Source organism: Pongo abelii, chromosome 5 (genome assembly GCF_028885655.2).
Source record: "Pongo abelii isolate AG06213 chromosome 5, NHGRI_mPonAbe1-v2.0_pri, whole genome shotgun sequence".
Classification (NCBI taxonomy): domain Eukaryota; kingdom Metazoa; phylum Chordata; class Mammalia; order Primates; family Hominidae; genus Pongo; species Pongo abelii.
In genome coordinates, this window is record NC_071990.2 from 97,762,605 (window position 1) to 97,776,845 (window position 14,241).

Consider the following 14,241-nt stretch of genomic DNA (forward strand, 5'->3'; position numbering starts at 1 on the left):
TGAATTCTTTGGTGAAGTAATTACTTTTGTATTCTTTTTCCCCTTAAATAGCAGCTCCATTCATTTTTCTTGGGACAGTACCATTAATTCAGGCAAATAAGTCATGCTCAACAGGGGTTTCATCTCTCACACCTTTGATTCCCCATTGCACTGTGTTTATACTTACAGCACTTACTAAATTTTGCCCTGTAATGGGGTAATCTGCACACTTCTCTTGTCCCAACTAGTAAGCAGGGACTATTTTTATTCTTTATCATAACTCTTACATAGCTCAGAGCCTTGCATGGAATTAACAGTAATATCCACTAGCTAGAATTGAACTAAACTGCCATTCAATAAATCTCTGAAGTATTATTTTGCATTTTAAGTCATAGGTAAATATATATCTCGGTAGGAAACTTAGGAAAGCTGGAGTTCACATTGAGAAAGTCGTGAGAGATGAGTTTGGAGAGATTAAGTAGGCGTGGAGTTCCTTATAACTTAAGGAACTTGGATTTTATCCTAAGATAATAGAATGAATTTATCACAAAGGAGCAGCATTTTCATACTTGTGTTTTTGGAAAAATTAGCCTGAGTGCTAGTTGAAAACTGAATTATAGAGAGTCATTACTGAAGCAGGAAGCTGGTGGCAGGGGCGAATTACAGAACAGTCATTGTGTCTGAGTTTTGCAGTCTTTGTAATTGGGAGATTAGTGGGATCACTGTCCAAACAACCAAAGGATGCACAATAGGGTAAGGTATGAGGTAAAAATTGTGAATTTAATTTTTTGTTTTCTTTTTTATTAAAGTATTAAACACAATATACTAATGTATGTGAAATGCTTTATTCTGAAATGTACAGCTTGATGTATTTGTACGTTTGCATATCCTAACGCGATGGCTACCAAGATCAAGATTGAGAACACTTCCAGAGCTTCTCATGCCCTTTCCTAAGCAATAACTTATTAACTACAAAAAATAGTAATTTTATAGTGAAAATCTGACAGACACCACCTTAGCCAAGCTATCAAAGTTAACATCATCAAAATGAGACAAATTGACGTCATGTATTTCCTGATATGACGCACTGCAAAGGGCAAAGATGGCCACAAGTTCTTTGACACTTTTCCCATAGTGTGGTTTATGTTCCCTACACTTGAATCAAGGCAGACTTTGTGACTACTCTGACAAATAGAATAAAGAAGTGATGCTCTGCCAATGTCTAAGCCCAGGCCTAAAGAAGCTGACAGGCCGGGCACAGTGGCTGATGCCTATAATCCCAGCACTTTGGGAGGCCGAGGTAGGTGGATCACCTGAGGTCAGGAGTTTGAGACCAGCCTGGCCAACCTGGTGAAACCCTGTCTTTACTAAAAATATGAAAAATTAGCCAGGTGTGGTGGCTGGCACCTGTAATCCCAGCTACTTGGGAGGCTGAGACAGGAGAGTCACTTGAACCTGGGAGGCAGAGGTTGCAGTGAGCCGAGATTGCATCATTGCACTCCAGCCTGGGCAACAAGAGCAAAACTCCATCTCAAAAAAAAAAAAAAAAAGCAGCAGCAGCAGCTGCTGACCTGACAGTTTCACTTTCTTTGTTCTGTAATGTTTGTTTTTGAACCCAGTCAATCACCATGCTATAAGAAGCCCATGCCATATGAATAGGCTGCCTATAGATGCTCCAGTCTATAGCCTTAGCTGAACTCTCAGCCAACAAACAGTATCAAATGCTGCCATAAGAGTAGGCTATCTTGAATGTCCCGCCCAGGTGAGCCTTCAGATGACAACAGCCCCAGCTGCAACTACATGAGAGATCCCAAGGGAAAACCATCTAGCTGAGATTCAATGGTTCTTCAATCTGCAGAATCATGAGAGATAATAATGAATTGTTTTAGGCTGCTAGGTTTTGAGATGGTTTATTATTGAGAAATAGATAACTGAACAGCAGCTAACAGTATAAAACTTAAGCTCCATGAGACTTGGAACTTTGTTATCTTAAATGCAGTATCCCCAGCCTCTAGATAAGTGCCTGGCACATAATGTGTATATCAATAAATATTTGTGATGAATGAACAACTGGTAATATTATTGATTTGAGAAAAGAATTTGAAAAGCCACTTATCTTTTAAACAGCTATTAAGCAAAGTTGAAATGTTTGTCTTCTTTCTGCTTAATAACTTGTGCAAGCAGAGAAAGTTTTTAAAAATGCTATTAATCTTAAATCTACATTCAGAAGTAGATTGCACATTTGACCTACCTAGAAATGGGTCTCTGAAAAAAATTGAATGTGGTGACCTAAATATTTAAAGGCTTCATTAAGAATGTTGTTTTGAGGCTTTACAATCTCTTAAATTGGGTCTTTAAAAAATATTGTCTTACCTTTTATTATTCCTCCAGAAATATCAGGGTTGGTGATGAAAGAAAAAGATGCACCAAAAGAACAATTTAAGAAGAGACAAGGTACTCTTTTTCTTTGGTGGTGTTGCAGGATTTCTGAGATATTTGTAAAGCAAAATGTAATAAATCAATCTCTCTCTCTATCCCCCTTTCTTTCTACAAGACACATTTTAAATGGCTTTTCCCCATTTCTATGCTCCTTATCTGAAGCCATAGCATCAGTTCTGAGCCAGCACCAGAAGAAGAAGGACTAATATAGAAATGATTGAATAATGAATGGATAATGGCCTAAGGAGCAATAAGCAAAGTCAATCAGAGTTGAATACTCTATGACTCTATGCAAGGATTTCCCGACACCTAAAAATAATGTGAATAATAAATAGGAGCTCATTTGTATTGTTTCTTACATGGCCAATTAAAAAACAGCATCTGTTTCTATATTTTGCCAAACCATATAAAGACATGGCAAATCATAATGCCATATACTGAAAACAATTAAAAGTAAAAAAGTAAAATTTAAATATTACACAAAAACATACCGGTATATTACACATAAACATACAAATCGCCTGGTTGTATAACAGGATAATTGAAAAATGAAAGGAAATTAAAACTAATTCTAAAATACATGTAGTAATTATTATATAGTTCAGTTAAAGTATTAGGTGATTTGTGTTATGCTTACCCTGAAATGCAGGAAGACATTCAGAGAAAACTTTGGCTATGATATTCCCCATACAAAATGCTATAAAGCAGACACACATGGCAAAATTGCTCAAATATCATTAGCTCTAAATGGAATTTTTACTACTAAATACATATTAATCAATATTTATTCTTCTGGAAATATAAAAGGTCCAAGGCTTATTTTAGAAATTGATCTATTTTTCCTCAGTGGCCCCTTCTATTTCCATATGTGGATGTCAATAATCCTATATATAAATTATTACTTTGCTTGTATTTGAACCATAAGCAGAGTTGATTGTCAGTCAGGTAACTTTTCTGTTTAAGAATTAGATAACCTTTCCAAAGGTTATTATCTCTCATGTAACTGAGGAATTTTCCTGCTCATCAACTTTACTGTTATCCATTTCATCTCAGGGATTACTTCTCAATTCCCAGGTACTGGCTTATCCCATTTTAACTAAATTCTTATTCCCAAATTATTCATCTTTACAATGACTTCCTTGTTACCTTTTTCCTCACAGGAAGCAGAGAAGGAAGCAATTTTGATGTTACCTACTACATATTTTACAATATCAATACACTGAAAAATACAGAACTCCAGCTCTGCTCAGGATTCTTGTACTCTAACTAGTGAGCCCCTCTTCTACAATTCTATTCACAAGTGCTCCCAAGATTTAGTTTTATTGTTGGGGCACTGACAGTGGCAAAAAAATAAAAATAAAAGTATGGGAGTACCTGGAATTCGTGACCCAAATGCTCTGAATTTAAAGCATAGGGATTTATACCTAATACATAGAGATTTTTACATAGGGATTTATACCTAATAAGTGCTTCTGATTTTCACCATTCCTTCTAATAAGTAATCCAGTCCTATTACTCCTGAAGCAGAAGAAATGGAGCATCCACGCTAAAAAACAAAAAACAAAAAAACAAAAAAATACATTCCTTCTCTCAAACTGTTTCATAGATTGGTCTTTGTCGAGACAAAATAGAGTAGTTATCAAACAATGAGTGATGGCTATTTGAGGTGCATAAAACCATTTTAATCCTTTATACTTGTTCTTTTCTTGTATATTTTCAACTTGTACCCAACAGGTTATCTTTAGGCACAGCCCCATTCACGGTGCTTTGAGCCCTTCAGTTCAATCCCTCCAAGTATGGATATTAGAAGCTTCCTCACACTAAATTCTCAGGGCCCCGCTCTCCTTTTCTTGAGATTATGGGTGTTTTGAGGGCACTGAGTAAATACAGAAGAGGGGATGTCCATGCACAAGTATTTGGGGACAAAGCAAAGCTCTCCGGCACAGACAGGAATCATTCCTGAGTGATGGTGAGATGCTAAAGGTTGGCAAGTTGGAGCTAAGACAGTTACATCCAGCTCAGAGGTGGCCTTTAAGTCCTGCAACAGTGCCTCTTGCAGTTAGGATTATCAAACCTCCTAATTTGTCCAGGACATTCCAGTTTTTGCCTATTGTCCCTATTATCGTGATGTAATTGGTGTCCCCTTTCAAGTATCTTAGTTTGGGCAAAAAATTATATGGTCATCCTATTTATTTATGGTAAAATTTTCCCAAATCCACCCACTTTTCTGCAGAAGGCTTCTCCCTTCTTGAGAGCTTTTCCTCTATCAGCTCCCTGGATCCTGGCTTTCCTGTCCAGCCTATTAATCTCCTTCCTTCCTCTCCTCACCCTATCCCCAAATCTTTGAATCTCCTGAAATTCTTTCCTTCTCCCTTCCATCAACTGGAAAGCTTCCTTTCTTCAAACTCCTTCAAGGCCACCCTTCTGTCTATTCTCTGATCCTTATCTTCTTTCACAATAAACTTTAGACCAGAGAATGCTAGTTCACTTGCACAGGTGATCAGCAATTTGGAACATGCTGGTGGCACTGGTCATAGATATTTTTTAAACACCCATGATGCAGAATCCATGAACCCAGGCATCTCCCAGACTTACACCAGCCTCTCATAGCAGACATCTTTATTTTCCCAGAATTCTACAGGTGACTCTCATATACAGTGAGCATTGAGTAGTCCTGCCCTCATATGTCCCAGGCACTTTGCATGACATCTCATTAATTCTCATAATCTTACAAAGGCAACATAGTGTATCAGTTAGAAGCACAAGGTTCTGAAAACAACCTAACAGGACTAAATCCAGGCTTCAACACTTACTAAGTAACCTTTGAAGTTACTGAAGCTCTCTGTGCTTCTAAAATATGGCTACTTATCCTTGTACCTATGGTAAATACTAAGCAAGTTAATACATGTAAAGCACTTCAATCAGACCCTAGTACAGTAATTACTTTTAAAATGTTAGATGGCATGGCTAGTGGTGATGCTGAGATCTAAACTAACGTTTTCTGAATCTAAATTCCATGCACTTTCTGACATCACCGCTACCAAGTGCCCTCCTATATATAATAAAAGGCAGTATAGTAGGACTGATGAATGGTATGGGAAGAAGTTCTTGATCATGTGACACCACATAACAGTTGCCTAACCACGCAATGTAGATATGAATAAAGAAGATGGCTCAGAAGAATGTACTAGTATTTGTGACACAGCTAGTGACCATTATGATAAAAAGAATAAAGTTTTGACTTATTTACAGTTTTAAAGTGCATTTTATATTGAGTAGTTATTTCATGTTTTCTTAAAACAATTATTGTATTGAACTAAAAATAAACTAGGTAGTTTGTTCACATAACAAATCTACATTCAAAGACATGCTTACAAATTTTCCAGTTAGTCCATTTTTCTGTTCTCAGCATTACTACAAATGCCTCATTCCGTCATCACGTTGAATGCTTCAACATCTTCTATATCATTTCCAGGTTCATCTCTGGGAAGTAGTGATGCCTATCTTCCCTCGGAAGAACTAATAACCCTAATATACCCACAATTCACACCCTTTCCCTTCTTTGAGGTGTGCTGCTTTTTGGCAAGACAGAAAAAACACACTACTAGGATTTGAAAAACTAAATTCTGGGCCTGGTTAGGTCATAAACTACAGAACCTTAGGTCATATATTCTCCCCAGGCACTTGTTTCTCCACCGCAAAAAATAATTCCTATTTGCTTGGTCCTTTGTAGTCCTTTATTATTTATCTTCATGATAACCCTTACATTTAAGGTAACATTATGCTCATTTTATAGAAGAAATTCAATCTCAAAGAAGCTATAGTCTCCCAAAGATCCCACAAGTAGTAATATATTAGGCAGAGCTAAACTCACACACTCTCACTCAAGATCCTAGTACTGGTACATGCTATGCTAATTAAATTTGCTAAAATGGATGAAGCGGCAATTTCTCAGGTCCCTTCCAATGATCCTGTTGTCTGCTTTTACTTGCTATTTTCTTCTCTTCTCTCAACTAGCATTAACATCCGAAACTATATGTAATCACCAAATTTCATTTACCATGGTTTTTTAATTATTCTTTAAATTTTTCTCTATTTCCACATTAAATCCAGAGAAATGTTACTTTTTTGAAAGTTTCTACTGCTTCCTGCCACTCTGAAGGCCATGGGACTTACTTGTCAAAGCAGAAATTCCCATGGGACTTACCTATCTGTCAAAGCAGAAATTCCCAACATTTTGTAAACACCACTAATTACTTTTTATAACTGTAAAGACAATTATTCCATACTTAAAACCAATTCAAAATAAAATAAATCCTCAATACTTCTTATTCCCTGGAGTAGTAATTTTAATTAGATTCTATTGATTCGTTTTCTCCTGTGTGCCTTTATTTGGGAAATACTGTTAGTCTACCCTGCTATAGAGTCTCTTTCCCTAACAAGAAAATGTCAGTCTTAAGGGTCAGGAAAGCTTTTACTTTCACTATCACATATGAAGAATGAACTAAACACCTAACTTGGAAAGTAAAACTCGGTTGAGGGATTCAGGACATTTCCCAAGGGGTAATATGACCAATTTAAAAGTTGGTATATGTGCCTAAAATAACAAATTAACTCTTTCACCATAATAAAGGTACAGATGTGCTGATTAGTCATGCTGACATGCACTTATGAAATATGCCTAAACCAAATTAAAATAAAACAAAATATATTCTATGGCAATCTTGAAAAGTCAGGGAGCTCAACAAATATTAAGAGTATGCCCTCACAATGAGAGCATTAAATATTTGGTAATTAACATAATTTAATATGCAAAAAATGAGAAAATATACAGGAGGAGGGATGAGGAGTACACATAGTAAATTTTTGTGATTTTCTTCATTTTGATTGTATTGCTTTCGTGTCTTCAGGAGGGAAGATTTCGACTTCAAAAGTAGCAAAATATTTAAGAAGAGAATTCACATCTTTCTGTTCTAACTGGTATTCTTGCGCTATTTTCTCAGCAGTCCAGGTTTCTGGGAAAAGCTTATGATTATTGAGAAGTGACAATGCTTCTGTAATGGAAATTTTGCCTTTGGGAATGCTCTTAGTATTTATCATATCAAGGTGATGGTCTTTCGGCAATCTGAATTCCTTCGGCTCTTGACATGTTTCAGCAGCTTGTACCTAGTATCAAAAAAAAAAAAAAGGGTTTCAGGATGAGAGAAAAGATTTGACATCTACTTTCATACTTCTCAAATCTACACTATTCCTCTTCACGTAACAACTAATATGGTTTGGATCTGTGTCCCCACCCAAATCTCATTTCACCAAATTGTAGTCCCCAAAGTTGGACGTAGGGCATGGTGCAAAGTGACTAGATCATGGGAGTGGATTTCCGCCTTTGGCGCTGTTCTCGCGATAGAGTTCTCACCAGAGAAAAAAGTGTGTAGCACCTCCCCCACACCCCGCTTCTTCTTGCTCTGGCAATATAAGCCGTGCCTGCTTCCCATTCCACCATGATTATAAGTTTCCTGAGGCCTCCCCAGAAGCAGAAGCTGCTATCCTTCCTGTATGGCCTGCAGAATCGTGAGCCAATTAAACATCTTTTCTTTATAAACTACCCAGTCTCATGTATTTCTTTACATCAGTGCAAGAATGGACTAACACAAATTCTATACATGATTTTCCAAACTTCATTTTCTTATTATAATGAGCCATAGTTTAATAGTACTTTTGCCACAATGCCTTTTCATAACTATAGCTCTATCGTTAAGAAATGTAGGTAGCTCTAGAAAATAATAATCAAATGTATACCATTCACTCACCATATTATTTCATGTGTTTTATAAAAGAACAATGAAAATAATTTATTAAAAACTGCACCTGTTTTAAAAGAGCAGGATTCTGATGCCACCCTAACAGCTGGCTTGATAACATCTATTGTTTCCCAGCTTTGTATTTCATACTCAGTACTCCCAAACACCTTGAATGAATTGAAATATTGCTAGTGATCTTGTCTCCCCTGAGAAAATAAACTAACGCCTCCAATACACTCCAGTATAAATAAAACAACCTATGCACACCCATCCTTCCATCTATCTGTCCCATCCCAGCTTAATCCCAGCGTGTGTGCTCTGCATTCCATTCTCGTTTCCTAGCTATGCCTATCATTCTTTCTTTTCTTTTCCTTTTTTTACTGCACCGTGCCTACTGCTGCTTTTTGGTCAAATATAGAAATGCTACAGTTACTATGTTTTTTAACACGCCCACCAAACCCAAAACCGACACCTCTTTTATGGCCAGTTTCCTTCTCTTCAGGTACTGTTTAAAAGAAATAATGCTTGCTATCTCTAATGACTGCCTAGTTGCTTAATTCAGAGGACACTTTTTAGACGTCATTTGAACTCACTATAGTATCTCACTACATCTGACACTGCTGACCACTCCAATGTACCTATAACTATCTTCCCCCTTGGTTTCCATGCCGCCCCCTCACACTTTTTCATCGGTTTTTTCAGTGGGTCCTTTGGGGTTTTTTTCATGGACCCTTTTCCTGTTGCTTACCCTTAAATGTCAGTGTGTGGTATTTAAGAGTGCCCAGGCCTTCTTCTCACTCTACACATTCTTCCAAAGTAATCCCACGCACTCCTCTAACTTCCATTACTGCCTACAAGTTAATTACTTCCAAAGCTGTGATTGTAAACCAAGACCTTTTCTTGCTTTCCCAACCCAAATGCTTAACAGGTATCTCCACTTAAATGACCTACATGCTCCTCAAATTCAATATTATCTGAAACTAAACCTATCACCAGTTCTACTCCCATATCCTCAATCTCAATGACCAACACTACCCACCTCTCATGCCAGAAATGAGACTATACCTGCACCTCCCTCTCCCTCACTCACTACACCAATCAATGACCAAATCCTGTTGATACTGCATCATATGTCTCTCTTGAACTCACTCACTTCTCCCCCGTACTGCTAAATCACCCTAGTCCAAACCAATGTCTCTTGCAGAAATGACTGCAAATACCTCCTATTTGGTCTCTTCTAATTAGATAAAATGCACTGTGTTCCCCCGCCAGGCTACTTTCAAATCTAACATCACTTTTTGACCATTAACTCTTTAATGACTTCCCATTGTCTTCAGAATAAAACAAAACTCCTTAGCAAGAAAAATAAGGGCCTTTACGATCTGGTCCCTATCACTCTCCATCCCAACTCACTTCTCCCAAATTCACACTTCACATTTTCCCATAACTGCAGTGAACTCTAACCATTCTTCAAAGGCATCACACACTCTTGTTATCTTTATGTTGCAAACTAGGCCTGAAACACTCTTCTCAATTTCTTCACTTTCCAAATCTCAAAGCTTCTCTCATTTTCCTATTCCCAGGTAAGGCAGATCTTCCTTCCACTCCAAGCACATCTGTATTCAGATTTCCTTTCTAATTAATAGTAAATACTAAAATTAATAATTATTTGACACAAAAAAATCTAAGAAGATTCAAAATCCTCTCGACTGAAAAAAAAAAAAAACCCTTAGGAAATTAAAAATAGAAGAAAATGTCCCAAACGTGATATAAGTATTTTTTAATCGAACAAAGTATTATTCTATTATAATTAATGCTGAAATATTTGAGACATCCTGTGGAAGGAAGGAACAGATGAGAATGCCTACTTTCACTGGCACATTAATGTATACAACACAATAAAAGAATGAAGTATAAATACTAGAAAGAAAAGTTTTTAATTCTACATAGATGTATCTTTAGAAAAGAGAATCAACTGAAAACCTAACAGAAATAATAACCTAGCAATGTGGGTCGCTACACTATAAAAACTACTCACTTTCTGATATATAATAGTACCTGGCTTTATCTACAGTTACCTGAAGTCAACTACAGACCAAAAATATTAAATGAAAAACCCCAGAAGTAAACAATCCATTAGGTTCAAACTGCAAACCATTCTGAGCAGCATAATAAATTCTTACGCTATCCATTCCATTCTGTCTAGGATGTGAATCCTCCCTTTGTCCAGTGTATCCACGCTGTACAGGCTACCTGCCTGTTAGTCACTTAGTAGCCATTCTGGTTATCAGACTGTGTGGCATCACTGTGCTTGTGTCCAAGAAACCCTTACTTTACCAAGAATAGACCCAAAGCACAAGAGTAGTGATGCTAACAACTCAGTTATGCCAAAGAGAAGCCATAAAGTCCTTCCTTCAAGTGAAAAGGTAAAAGTTATTGACTTAATGAGGAAAAAAAACATATGGTGAGAGCACTAACATGGATAATAAGAATGAATCTTCGAACCCTGAAATTGTTGTAACTGTTCCATTTTATTAGTTGTTAATTAAACTTTAACATAGTATGTATTTATAGGAAAAAGCAGTATATATAGGGTTTGGTACTATGCTCAGTTTCAGGCATCTACTGAGGGTCTTGGAACCTATCTCCTGATAAGGGAAGACTACTGTAGTAGCAATAAACAGTTTAAATCTAAAGTGAAAAAAGCTCCCATCACAGTAACAACATTCCCTTTACCCCTCAAAGACTTAATAATTAAAATGTTAATTCTCCTCAAATTAATCCATAAATTCCCATTCAATTATACTCAAAATCCAAATAGGACTTATTAAAGAACTTGACAAATTCATTCTCAAATTCATCTGGAAAAATATTAATGTGTGAAAAGAGACAAGAAACTTTCTAAAAGAATGAGAGAAGACTGTAAGAAATATCAACACACATTATATATTAATTAAAACTATGGTTCTAGTGTAAAAATAGAAAAATAAGTAAAACGATGAGTCCATAAATAGACCCATATGTGTATCTAGAGATGCATTTTAAGTAAGTGGAGAAAGGTCTGGGCTATTCAACAAATTATATTTACACAACTAGCCATCTGTTTGAAAAGAGGTTCAACTGATCTATTCCACACATCAAAAACCACATTTAATGCCAGATAAAGATTTTAATACAAAATGTAGTTATAAAACTACTAGAAGAAAATACAGAAGAGTTTATATGATGGTAGAGTGGGCCCAGTATTCCTTTACCACAAAAGGCAAAAAGACTGAAATATTTGACAGAATTTTGAATAAATATGTTAAAAAGTCAGACAACAAATAAATTATTTGCCATATGAAAGGCACAGTATCAATGATGTCTAGAAGCATCACAACCATGAACTGCCCGAAGGAAAAAAAGGGACACAGAACATAAACAAAAGGCAATTCCAGTTTTCATTATCACTCTCCCTAAGGAATCTATTTAGACTTTTCCTAATGTCCCCATGAAATTTTAATATCACTATATACATATCTCTTTATGCATTATATGTATAACTGAGTCTTATACATACAAAGCATTAATTTTTTTTTGCTCCCAAGAGTGAATTTTCAGATGCATGATTAAGTAACATGAGAGAAAGAATACTTGGGGAGTATTACTCAACACCTATTTTAAAATGACATAAGAATGCAGACATTAACCCTATACTTTTTTCATGTGAGCATTCAGTGATAACTGAACCCTACAATTACTATCTGCAGCGATTTACAAATCTTGTTTTATTTCTCCTCTGTAGTGAAAATTATATTAATAATTCTATCTGTGCAAATATCCAGAGAGAGAGGGACAGTACCAGAATATTTTAGAATGAAAAAAAAAAAATCTGGAAGTTGTTGGCACTTCCTTGGCCTTTAATCAAATTTTTACCCCTAACTAGAATCTTCCTGCCCCCAAAAACTCATCTGGTTAACTCCAACTGATCCCTCATCAGGCCTGAGCATAACTATCACTTCCTCAGAAACCATCCCTGATCCTCCCACTTCAAAGAGGTCCCTCCAATACACTCAGCAGTGCATGTACTTCTCCCATAATTACGGTCACATTGTTGCTCATTTGTTTAATGTCTGTGTCCTTCACAACATCATAGGCCCTGTGAAAATAAGGACTAGTTTTGTTCATCACTATATACAAAGCACTTGTGCCCAGGACTTACATAATACAGTATATGGATTTACACATAGGTTCCCATTCCCAATGTATTCTTTGATCCTTCTAATTTTAAATATCCTATCTGAATACATCCTTAAAAAAACAAACAGAACACCCCACAAAATCCAACAACACTACTTACTAAAGGAGTCTCTGAGATTAGAACACACCTCAATTCACAGAAGAATGAGACAATAATATTAAAGCTCTGCTTTTGTCACTCAAATGACAACCACTGGAAGTAATGCCTTACCAAATCCTACAAATTCTGAAATACTATGAAATAATTCACACAGTTGCCTGTATCAATACTTCCACAAGTTATTTTAGAATTCTGGTAAATATCCAGTGAACCAAGGCATAAGTGTCTTGCTGTCTTAGACCACTGTGCTTAAACTTTGCCAAGGCGCGTAGATTGGTCACAACACACTTGCAGAGCACTCTTTTTACGACTTGCCACACTTAATCATTTTCCTGAAGCCCCAAAATAAGCAAATTGTGTATTCACTTAATTAAACACACATTTACCTGCAAGGAAGGCACAGGATCTTTGGAATCAACATACACATCTTTTAGTAACGACAGCAGCTTGTTATCTTTACGAGCAATCTCTCCTTTAACTTCTGGATAGACTAAGGAAAGGAAAAAAAGTCACAATATTAAAATCAAGGAAAATTTCCTGTAATATCCTAAACGCTTAACACAAACGCTTTCTTTTTTTTCTTTTCTTTTTTGAGTCGGAGTCTCGCTCTGTCGCCCAGACTGGAGTGCAGTCGCGCGATCTCGGCTCCCTGCAACCTCCGCCTCCCGGGTTCGAGAGATTCTCCCACCTCAGCCTCCCGACAAGCTGAGACTACAGGCGCGCCACCACGCCCGGCTAATTTTTGTATTTTTTGTAGAGAGGGGTTTTGCCATGTTGGCCAGGCTGGTCTCGAACTCCTGACCTCAGGTGATCTGCCTGCCTCGGCCTCCCAAAGTGCTGAGATTACAGGCTTGAGCTACCGCGCCCGGCCTAACCACTCTAATTTTTTAAAAAATAAACATAATCATTTGGACTGTTAGGAAAATACTTTAGATGCAAATCAAAATTCCAGGTCAGGCTCGGCGTCCATCGTCCAGTGAAGACCCCTAGAGAAAGCTCTGTGACCCTCTCGGATTTTGATTCCCTGTATCAAGTCCGTGACAGCAGCCGACGAGGGCCTCGTTAGCGGGAGCACTGGCCGCTGCCTCTGGGACTCGGAAGTAAGCGGGGCCGCCGACCTCACCGCGGGCGCGGAGGACAGTCTCAATGTCACTGGCCTGGCGGCTCCCCCTTCCAACGCTCCGCCGACCCGAGCGGCTGCAGCCGAGCAGGCTGACGCCGATCCCTCGGCCTCCGGACCCACGCTAAGCACAGCCGGGCAGCACAGGGACTCCGCGCCCCCGCGCCCCGAAACGCCCTGGCACCACTCACGACTAATCTGCTCTCGCAGGAGGCTGTTGGTAGAGGGGTGTCTGGGAGCGACAGAGGGCTTCATCTTGCTGATTTCACGTTCCGCTCGGTTCTCTAGGTTGAAATTCCTGATACCGCGAATCACTAGCGCTCCCATCTCCTCATAACATTATGCCCTCAGGTTCAGGCCGCACGTGGGAACACCGGCGCAGGAAAACTCCGGGACGCCCGGAGCATGCGCACAAGTGAGGGGAAGACCCGCCGCGGGCGCTTAAATGCGTGCCCGTCGTCCCCTAGTGGTCGGGAGGCCACACACCGCTTCTCTGCCCAGGGCATTTAAAAGGGAGCCTCTCCCTTCGGGGCGAGTGACGGCTCCCACTGGGGCCGCTTCCGGCG

The 14,241-nt window shown here is 38.2% G+C and overlaps 1 protein-coding gene across 1 annotated transcript; it reads right to left on the reverse strand.

The window, feature by feature from the left end:
• Positions 1-5,664: 5,664 nt before the first annotated feature.
• NDUFAF4 (NADH:ubiquinone oxidoreductase complex assembly factor 4) lies at positions 5,665-14,028 on the reverse strand. The gene is given in 3 exon segments (NM_001133438.1): positions 5,665-7,584; positions 12,942-13,045; positions 13,867-14,028. Coding segments are annotated over 3 exon segments (528 nt in total). The 5' UTR covers positions 14,003-14,028; the 3' UTR covers positions 5,665-7,296.
• Between the last annotated feature and the right edge of the window lie 213 nt (positions 14,029-14,241).